This window comes from Bombus impatiens, unplaced genomic scaffold (genome assembly GCF_000188095.3).
Source record: "Bombus impatiens unplaced genomic scaffold, BIMP_2.2 scf_0672, whole genome shotgun sequence".
NCBI lineage: Eukaryota > Metazoa > Arthropoda > Insecta > Hymenoptera > Apidae > Bombus > Bombus impatiens.
The window spans coordinates 172,879-183,903 of record NT_177091.1 but is presented as its reverse complement, the minus strand read 5'-3'; the positions used below and the strand labels follow the sequence as shown (position 1 = coordinate 183,903).

The following is an 11,025-nucleotide window of genomic DNA, read 5'->3' as shown; positions in this document are numbered from 1 at the left end:
GGCTGCCGCTGCTGCTTGATACTGAGACGTGGTCACTGGGTACTGCTGATGCTGTTGTTGCTGTTGTTGTTGCTGCTGCTGTTGCTGTTGGGGCTGTTGTTGCTGTTGATGGTGTTGATGCTGTTGCTGTGGTTGCGTCTTGGTCCTCGGTGAACTGGGCGCGGTAGTCTGTTGCTCGCTTGGCGACGTCTGTCGCCATTTGCACTCGCCGTTCATGGAATTCATTTCCGCCAGAGACTTGAGCGGATCTCCAGCGTTAGCGTTAGTGGAATGTGTAGAGGAATGGGTGGAATGTGGCGTGGGTGGACTGTAGCTGCCGTTGTTTCTCGGTGGAGTACGCGCAGGGGGCGCTCCCCACATGAGAACAGTTTGTCGTGGCGCCTCATTTCCGTAAACTTCCGGTTTCACGTCCTCTATTTTCGGAGTGAGCACGCCGTTCGTAGGTCCGGTTACCGGGGAACTTCCAGCGGAATTGCTAGAGGAAGCTCCGCCTTCCAGGGAGTGCCTGCTACCAGCACGGACGATGTTAATGTCTGCCGTTGCAGTATGCATCGTCGATGCACTCGCAACAGGACTGGCTGCATACGGGGACCCGCTGACGCTGCTAGGATGTCTGGTTTCTACGTAGCTGTACTTAGGAGATTCGCCCAGTTGTTGACAGTAGAGCTTTTCTTCCGCTTTACTCGTTAGTTGATGCGTCTCGTAAGTAGGTAGCGAGACGTCGATGAAACCGTTGTACGCTGTGCTGGTATGGTACTCTGGATAATAGGAGCCCAAAGGCCTGTATTGGAATAGGTTTTCCGTCGCTGCGGTAAGGTACCTGGATTTGTTGACGAATATCGTTTATTCTCTGCCCTACGAACTTCTCGATTTGATATGTAAATGTTCGAGAAATCTCACCTATTGTCCAACGCAGTAGCTGGGTACAAAGTTTGATGATAGTTGCCAGTGTGACCAATATACGTGGTCAACGAGGGATCCGTGCTTGCTGCGACCGCAGTAGGTGCGTAAGCAGTCGGGTACATCGTGTTCAGGTTGCTGTACGCTGCAGCAACTGCAGCTGCAGCGCTGGTATCAGCCGCGAGGTAATCCACGGATGCGACAGTGGGTGTGGCGGGTGGAGAAACGGACGATTGAGCGGTCAGTTTGGTACGTTTGTTTCGACAGGTGGACAGGAAGTCTCTCAGCTGGGTCTTGTACCGCCTGTTCACTCTCTGTGACGTCGGTTGGCTGGGAAGTGTCGGCGTCATCACGGAACCTGTGAGGCTGTCGCTGTCCGAGAAGTAGCTGTTGGTTAGGCCGGCGTCCAGATAGCTCACTTTGAAGTCCATTGTTCGTTTACCGAGAAGATCCCGGCCCTCCTCCTCCCTGAAAAATTACAAAGATAGAAGAATTTTAATAAAATTGAAAATGTTTGATCGAGTTTTCGAATCGAAACTTACATGAGTGGCCGATGCGTGCTGATGACAAAGTCGGGCTTCGAGTTCTTGTAGACTAGCCTGGAACTAGTCTGCAGCCACTGCCACCCGCCATCCTTCTTCTGGAATCTGTACGCTATCATGCCCGATGCTCCGGTTTTCAATACTAAAAATTATCATCATAGAACACATAGTTGAATCTATAATATTACGTGTTATTTATCGAACTTAATATAATCTCTCGAAATAATATCGAGATATTAATATGTAATACGGAACGATGCTTACGTTCTTGATGAGCGCTCGCAACATACGCCAAATCATCGTAATGGACTAGATCATAGCCACCAAGGTTCGCGAGTTCCGCGTCCGAATATCCCAACAACATTTTTCCTCGTTGGTCCATAGAAACCAGCGCAAGGTCGAGCTTGTGCTTGCTTTTAAACATCACGTCCTTTTGCGGAACTTCGAGCAACGATGGTGGGCCGAACGGCGTGCACAGAGCAAACAAAGCCAGCGGCGGCTCTTCCGTTTTCCTGTTTTGACCATGAAGTATCTTCACTCGTCCCCTGATGTCCAAACGCTGGAAAAAGAACAGACTCAACTGACGAGAAAACGAAACGAAAGAAAAGGCATGATTTTCTCGCAGATTTCGCGGAGTAGTCCACTAAAAAAGGTAGTTATCCATCGTCCATGAAGAGGAACGTAAATCAAAGCGTGGACAAAATCGAGTTTACCCTTTGGCGAGCCGCAGCACGACAAAACACTAATTACCTTACGCCAGACAGCTAGCAAATACAGAGGTGTAACGCGGGACAAGTAGGGGGTCCCAAAGCTATAAAGAAGAACGAAAAGGAGGAGCTCGTAATCCGACCAGGTCATAGGACAGTCATGCAAAAAGATCACCGCTTTAACGTTTATGAAAATGAAACTGTAATCATAAAAGGTTTACGACGAAAAGGAAGTGTCCTAATCGACGTTCTTCTTTGCGGTACGATAAACGTTCTGCGTTTTTATCAAAATTCAGGTGAGATTATTCTCGCCAGTTCAATTGACTAAACTATTCGTGTTAACCAATCGAAGACTGGATTCGTCTAATATTCTTTTTATTTTATTTTTTATTCTCAATTTTACGATCTTGCGAAATCCACAAAACTGAAATGCCTATAATACGATAATCTTTAATGGTTTAAGACGTGAGATACACAAACTGATAATGGACGAACGTGAATGCGAACGGAGGGGCAGTTAAAAATTGCAACGAAAATAACAAGCTCGTTGAAAATAACAACGAAAATGTGAAAATGTGACGAGCCTAGGGCAACTTCTTGGAGACAAAGATCGCCGCAATTCCAGCCACCAGATGCCGGAGGAAAACACACGGTAATTATGGTTCAAGGGAGAGACTGACTCCCTCCTCCGCAATTAACTTTATTATCGTGAGTTGCAGGGCAGCTCGCGCTGGCAATTATGAAAATTTGATGTAAAAATCGGATCGATACCACGCGACACAGCCTATCGTGTAACGCTCGTTCGAACCTATTCTCTTCTATCAGAAACGGGTTGAAACGAGAACGATTTTTACCGGGATACCGGTAACAAGATACCAGTACGGAAACTGTTCCTCCTCATGGGTCAACGGATCATCCTTGTTCGCGTGACTCTGTGCACGGAGGTTTCCATGAATGAACCAGAATTACGTTGCACATTCACTAAACGAACATGGAACTGTGACCAAGCATGCGAGATACGCACAGCTAAAGACTCGCTATCGATTCGACTGCTGGTAGAAACGTGTACTCCTGGGTTATGCGAATATCCAAACAATATTGGCAGTGACGAGGGGTTTTAAGATCACAATCGCTTCTTCTTTTAGGTCTAAATTTGCTTCGTATGATATTTAAGTGATAATTATATGCGAATGGAGAGAACAAGGTCTTCGAGTAACCTTGACACAGCCTTGAAACAAGCTACAGACGATTTTGAGTTTGACATTATTTGAACGACGATGACCACTAAATGATTTCAATTTGAATCTGAAGCAATCTCAACGTTACCTTCAAGTAGGGAAAACGCGTTTTATAGATTCTGTGAGAAGTAACGTTCGAATTCACACAGCCGTAAACTCACCAAAAAGCCGGAAGTGTTGTCCAGGAGACACCGGAAGCGGACGGTGAAGCTGCGCTCGAGAAGATGACTGTGTTGGGGTGAAAGGGCGTCGTGCAAGGGGAGACTCGCACTTTCGGCGGGTAGAAAAGAATTCCACATGAGCTGCCTTTGGAGTTCCTCTCGATCTTCACTGTGGACCAGCTCGTAAACGCTTTGATGGACAATGTCGGACTGAAACAAATAAAAAATGGGTAGTTAACGAATGAGTTTCCCTCGGACATCGCCTAAATGACAAATTTTTAAAGTCGATCATAGAAACGCGTATGTAGAATTATTCGTCGTAACGTAGGATATACAAAACGATGGATCAACGTTAGAGAAAGTAATTAAATGAGTAAAAATAGAAATTTGCAACACGCTGAAATTTCGTAGAAACCTTAACATCGAAGCAGAGTGGCGCAGTGGAAGCGTGCTGGGCCCATAACCCAGAGGTCCGTGGATCGAAACCACGCTCTGCTAAGGGGTTGATTTCCCTCGAAAACTTTTTTTTTCAATCTTTTTACTAGAAGTTGCTTGTAGCCAGTTTATCCAAAGTTTCTTTATAATTTTTCTTTTAATTCTAGGCGTGTTAACTAAATTTTAATGGTAAGAGTAGGCCGTAGAAGTGTGCAGGTCACAGGAGAATGGTCGAGCAAAAAAAAAAAAAGATTGAAGAAGAATCATCAACCCATAGCAGAGCGTGGTTTCGATCCACGGACCTCTGGGTTATGGGCCCAGCACGCTTCCACTGCGCCACTCTGCTTCGTTGAGGGTTGTTTGTTAATAATTTTTCACGAGATTGGATGTTAAACAATTTAATTTTCATAAATATAGTTATGTAGCTTTATAATTCTATGTTTGAAAATTTACAATGTAAGTATATTTCGTTTCGCCAGGCTCTAAATTTGGCCATTCACATTTTCAAATACGTAGAAGGATGATATTTCCTGATAGAATGCGCTATTATTTGTTATATAAAAAAATATTGCAATACATAGTTTGTTTTATGTTTTCCAATAAAAAAGTTTCGTAACGAATGTTACGTGAATGTAACGTTTAAAAAAGCTTCCTGTCTTGTACGCTTTTATGCCTTTTTATCATTAAGAACTTCATAGTACGATATCAATTTTTATAACTCGAAGTTATTGATTTATTTTACTTTCACCCCCTGTAAACACGATAAAACCAGCTTTAGGGACGTGTCTGACACAGCAGCAGAGTGGCGCAGTGGAAGCGTGCTGGGCCCATAACCCAGAGGTCCGTGGATCGAAACCACGCTCTGCTAAGAAAGATGAAAGTGTCTTTTTTTTTTTTAATTTTTTCTTGTACACTCATAGTAGACATACGTTGTTCAATTTCTTTGCTAAATAAACTTTCTATAATTTTCTTTTATCACAAAAACATGTCTGTTATATAGACTTATATTTATATTTAGTATAGACTTATATTTTGACTGCGATCTTATAGATACTTATTCAGTGTATTGCATCATTAATTATATCTCTTACGTCATTTTATTTTCTTAAAATAACATTGGAAATTATCAGAAACAGAAACTACACAGCTTTCAATAGATCTTCTACGAACGTTTAATAAATCGTTCAATAGTTTATTCTTCGTTCAGACGTATCCCTATACTTGGATATTTTATGCTAAATACAATTATTTTAGTAGAAAATTAAGAAAAAAGAAACTCATTTACAAACACTCAACGAAACTCTTTCTGGAACTATTATCTTCGACTCAGAAACCCATCCAGTGGCTTAATCTAGGTAAATAGGAAACATTGAACGGAATGTCGAAGAACCTGGTACACAATAATTTCTCCAACAACCCCCGAATGCAATGCGGTAGACAGTTAAAACTGCCCCGAACGATCAGACGGTCGACGCGGCCAGGGTGGAGAAAAGGGACGGGCAGAGGCAGCGGCATTATTTCAGGAAATATCTGATCGGTCGTGACGTCGCGACGGCGACATAGGCGCACGTACGGCACATGTAACTACACGTGTCCGACGCACTTTATCGCGCATAATTAATCCGGGCTAGGCAGCGACGGACGATGAGCCCCGTTGGCGCACGAGAAACCCATAGTTTCCTCGTTCCTTCGTTCAAGAAAAACGACCAGAACGAGAATAACTCTTCCCCCCTCCCCCTTCCTCTCTCTTTCTCTCTGTTTCGCGCGCGTATGAGCGCCGATCGGATATAATCGGATCCGACACCACGCACCGTAAGCCTTTCGAGCCAAGCTTAGAAAATAGATCGAATTAACAGGGCCTCGGCTTTGCTACACCATACGTGGCCACGGTTGTCCGGCCTTCAACGCCTGGAATAACGTAATAAATCACCAGGTGGAAATGATACGGACGCGGGCTCGCCTTGCTACAGACTCAACGAACGTGTAAGCTCCTCTCGTAGAAATAGGAAGGCGCTGGCGCTTAGCGGTGTTTCTATATGAAGAGGCCGAGGCTATGGGCTCCCTTCGGCGGATAAGTGTTATCTATGCAACGAGAAGGCATAGCGGCGATGGTGCTTACATTTTTAAGCGGACGGGCGATGGCAGGTTGAGTGTAACTTTCATATGTTACTTTTGTAAGCGGAGATCGAGTTTCTATTAGAGTAGATAATGAATAATAAAAAATAAAGATTTTTGATTGCTGTTGGGATTTGTAAATATTCCATGAGAAAGGATTCAACGTCGTTTCAAGTTTCTTCGACGGGAGGGAAGGTATATTTTTAGATGGACCACTATGGAAGTTCGGAGATCGAATTTTAATTGCTAATGGACAGAATAAAGATTTTTGGCAGTTACGAGCGTCAAACATTCTGCGTGAAGGTCTTATCTCCCGTTTTTTCAGCGAAGAAACAGATAAAACAAGTAAAGAGGAGACTCTTCCACGGAAAATAATATTCTACCGAAGTTGAATTCACGGTGCAGTAATTGAGCTACACAGATCAATCGTTTAATTTCTGAAGAATTAAACGCCATTCGTATATTCTGCCACTAAAATTACAATTATCAGGAAGGATTCACGCGCCTTGTCTATCTTCTCCATTGCACGACGTCTAAATCACATTTATCGTCGGTTCAGAGAATAAAGAAGTTAGAGAGAAGGTACGAAAGCTGATCGCATAATTTCGACGATGGCTGGCGTTAACCTCGAAGGAAGCGCGCTGGTCGAATTGTCGCGATAGGCCATTAGCTGGTCATAGTTGTTCGAGGGCTCGGTTAACCGGGAATAATATAATAAATCACGCGATAGAAGAGAACGGGAGCTTTCGAGGTACTACGTTGCATTTCCGATAGGCGGAACAGCGTAGCTGCACGTAGCTGCACCTTCTCGTAACGTTCGTGTCGCCGGTGCACGGATCTCACGACTTCCATGTTACTCACACCATCCTTGTGTTACGATATTACTCGTGGACGATAATAGGATGCCCGTCTATTCAACCGAAAGACGTATTTTTTTAAGAAAATGCCAGTCTTCTATTAAGTTGTTCCAGCGAAAGTCGCAAGAAACGTTTGGTACAACACCGTTGTTATCGATTTCAGCTTCTTCGAGGGTAGAATTTACATTGCTGAAAAATTTGCTATCCCACCAAGCGGATATTTAGAACGGACAAAGAAGAATAGTTTTTCAGATTCTGAAGATTCTAAAAGTTTTTCAGATTTTAAAAGTATTTTCTTCTAACTTGAAGGTTTCTTCCAATTCGAACTAGATAATTTTTCTTCCAGTTCGTGATACGATATCTTACCCACCGCTTGATATTTGTCTCATCACTGTACAAGTTATGAAATCAAGAATATTTTATCAAACGATAAAAATGTAGAAGAAATATGTTTTGAGGAACTTCGATACTATACTGTACTATACTATACCATGTAATTCGATAAGAATTCATACCGTATGGTATTTCCAATACAGAATCTCCAAGAAACACAAATGCATACTATAACCGTACACTTTCAATTTCTACCAATTATACAGTATCCTCTGGATCGCTATGAAGCCTCGAAATTAAATAAGTGCGATTTTGTAAAATATCCGCGAACATAGTATTCTATAGTCTTGTACAAAATTGGCACCGTGAGCTCGAGTTCGGTAAAAACCCACAACCACATCTTCTTCGATAGAAATTCTCCGCTGCAAACTCCAACCTTCTATTTTCTCGGAAAAGTATGTCGATACCGGTGCAAAAGGCGAAGCACAAAATACGAAGAAACGAAGGAAACATAAAGACACAGGAGTATCGGCGAGCTCCGTCGGGCGTCCGGTGCATGGTCGGCCATAAAACTCGATCTCTCAATAAATATAGAAGGAACGCAGCGCGAAGTCGCGAGCGTGTACGTTTCTCGTTGGAAAGGGAGGCGAGTGTCCCGTGGAAGGGTCCGGTCGGTTCGCCACAGGGTCCTGGATGAATTCAGGGATCTCGGTGGATCTGCCTTGTGGCTTTCCCTAGTCCGCAACCCTGCTGAGCGTTCCGTTTGCTCTAATTTTAATTAAACCCTTCCTACACAGGATTTCCGTGGTAATCGAGGAGCCAGGCAACGGCCATACTTCATTGGGACACGCTCGACGTGTAATTGCTCCGCGTTGCCCTTTATTCCGCCCCGCCAACATGGCTCGGCCAATTTTATTCCCGTCCGCGGTCCCAGGCCCGCGTATATCAAGCCCCGGCCACGGGCGTACGTGTAATTTTCATTAATACGTGATTTATTCCGGCGACGCGTGATTTATGGAATTATATCGACGCCCGATAGCCGCGTCCTGCCACCACGCCGCCTTCGAGATCTTGCTCGTTACGTCGTTACCCTCGACTTTCCATTATTGCGTTCCGAGCGCTCTACAGGCTTCGTTCGGATTAGTCAAGTTGCCTGAAATCGAACAATTTACATAAGTTCGAGTAACACGAAACTTCGCAAACCTGTCGATTATTATCCTGCGAATTTAATATATTTTACCGTGCTAGTTGCCGTTACAGATCGATATGCGAGCCTCTCAAAGTCAAAACTGATTCGCTCCGCTTTCTGTCAATTTCTCAATTTCGTTGCTTTAAGCGTTTACGATTAACGTCCAACTCTTTACTTGCAATTTGTTGTAGGAAGATGGCAAATTTCACGATGAATTTAAGAAACGGTGTTCGCAACATGTTCGTTTCTTTCTGCTTTCTAATTTATGGAGTCGATCGATGCGACTACCAAAAGGCTCGTACACTACGCCGTTACATCATGCGTGCAAATCGTTCATATTATCGAAAATTTGTTCTCGTTACACGGCCACGTATTATATGATGACGTAAACAGCAGTATGTATATTTCGAATTACACGAGCGGTTACTAGTTTATCGCCAAGTACAGACGTAAAAGTACGCAAGTTAATGTACGAGAAGCTGGTCTACGTTCATCGCTTTCGCTCATTAATATCCACATCAACGAAAATTTTCATCGCTATTATTACACGCTTGCTAACATCGTCCAACGATATCCGATAGAAACGTCACTAAGTCCAATCAAACGAGTCCCTTTTGTCTAGCCCTATCAACACCTGGAAGAGAAAAACGAGCGCGGTTCCTGCTACTGCAACGCATTACCAAAAACGCATCGATAGAAACACGACAAATTGTCACATCAACTCCGATTATCGCAACTTCGGTTAGTCTTGCAAAAATGTCTAACGGACGCGAGACGCAAGGTCAAAGAACGAAAAAAGTTGGAAGCGGAGGTGTCGGTGTTCGGGTTCGAGGAACGAGCCTCCCGCAAAATACGTTGACCCCGCCCTCTTTTATTTTCCGCACGAGGCCCCGGCTACGCTCACATTTATTTTTCCCCATGGATCTCTTCTCCTTCTACCTTCTCTCGTGGTCTTCTTCTCGTCTGTGGCGCGGCCAGTTAGCAGCGACGGGCGGTTTTGCCGGTAAGGTCCGGTAACGTTTGTTACCATTGCTCGTTTAAATAATCTCGAAACATGCATCCGCGGGACGGAGCGGCCGACTCGTGGATGGCTTTACGATCGACCCTCGTCGTTAATTAAGAGCTTGTAATTATTTAGTGGAGACGCTAGCGCACCCCCGCCGGCATCGAAGCGGTCCCGCTCCCTTGGCAGGCTTGATTTACATTCCTGCGAAGAATGCGAAAGGCCTCGCCTCACTTTGCTCTATTTTCTCCTTTTCTTTTATTTTTCACCGTCGTCTCTGTGTCCTGTCTGCTCGTCCTGTTTCACAGTCGTCTCCCTCTTCTCGGACGTGCAAACGACGATGACAAGAGCGATGCCCTCACGAACATCAGATTCGATTTCATAAAATTCGTCACTCGACAATATTTTTCAACATCGTGAACGCTTTGAGGAAGATTCACGCGGCTATTCCAAGTATATTCAAGCACATTATTATAGTAATTTTCAGAAAGTGTTAAACATTTCAGATATTGTATCGTACTTTGGCAAACGTATTTGTTTTTGATACAACCCGTACGCATTGTTTCGTTCAGTCGTCTTTCTCATTCAGTTTCTACCAATGTCTTCGGTCAACATGCCGTTGTTCTACCAGTTGTCGAGGATCTACATGAATGTTCTTAGTCTGCAAGATAGGAATTACAAACTAATCTATCAAACTACTCGCAGACGATATTTTCACGAAGAGTACCGTCTTCGCGAACAATACACACTTTGTTTTCCGTCTGTCTCTTCATAAAATGTACATACGACACAGAATAAATAATACGTATACGTACAAGTTATGTTAAAATCATTTAATCTCAAGCTACCACAATTTCGAGTACCAGAATTTCTTCTACAAGCGACAGAAAGAAAGACAAAAAAAGGAAAAGAAAAAGGAAAAAGGAAAAGGAAAAGATTTCCACGGCGAGGCATCAAATTATGACACGTGGACGCAAAAGTCAGGTGGAAAATTAAAAGTTGCAGGGGAATTTGGTCCACCTGCGAAACACGTAGCCATCAACCATCCTCTACGAGGACGAGAACGACACCAAACGAATCGCGTTCGCGTAAATCCCGTGGGACGCGAACCGCTGAGATAAATCAGCCAGGACGCCGGGTGAAATCGACGGAAACACGATTCGGCGCGATCAAAGGACCCTCTACAAATTGAAACAAATCAGCCGGCTAATAATAATTAATCCGCGGGCCGCATTAATTATCGAATGCCGCCCGAGTCGTCCGCCTTCTTCTTCGTTCCCCCACGCCGTCTTTTTCTTGCACAGCGCTCGCGCGCGCGCGCGCGTATGAAATCTTCTTGCTGGGTCGCAGCACGAGAACATGCGCGCATTTTTGCGCCAGCACAGCTTCGGTGTACGCGATAATGCGACCTCGAACGCCGCGTATACCGAATGTTGAGCTCTCAATTACGCCCGCAGAGTTATGACGCGCCCTTCCACCCCCTCGATTCTCCTTTGTGTTATATCTCCCTAACAAAGTGGCTCGAAACAAAGTGGAAGGAGGCGG

The 11,025-nt window shown here is 44.3% G+C and overlaps 1 protein-coding gene and 3 non-coding genes across 4 annotated transcripts in view; 2 read left to right on the top strand and 2 right to left on the bottom strand.

Moving 5' to 3' along the window:
* Nucleotides 1–11,025, bottom strand: part of LOC100747736 (aryl hydrocarbon receptor protein 1) — a 160,195-nt gene that overhangs the window by 1,614 nt on the left and 147,556 nt on the right. The window contains exons 5-9 of the mRNA XM_033322834.1: nucleotides 3,549–3,758; nucleotides 1,707–2,001; nucleotides 1,443–1,584; nucleotides 901–1,368; nucleotides 2–820 (exon numbers count right to left, since the gene is read on the bottom strand). Of these exons, the coding sequence (XP_033178725.1) occupies nucleotides 2–820; nucleotides 901–1,368; nucleotides 1,443–1,584; nucleotides 1,707–2,001; nucleotides 3,549–3,758 (1,934 nt within the window). The remainder of the gene's footprint in view (nucleotide 1; nucleotides 821–900; nucleotides 1,369–1,442; nucleotides 1,585–1,706; nucleotides 2,002–3,548; nucleotides 3,759–11,025) is intronic.
* TRNAM-CAU lies at nucleotides 3,975–4,046 on the top strand. Its single transcript has one exon. It is a non-coding gene; the product is annotated as a tRNA-Met (tRNA).
* Nucleotides 4,258–4,329, bottom strand: TRNAM-CAU. Its single transcript has one exon. It is a non-coding gene; the product is annotated as a tRNA-Met (tRNA).
* Nucleotides 4,780–4,851, top strand: TRNAM-CAU. Its single transcript has one exon. It is a non-coding gene; the product is annotated as a tRNA-Met (tRNA).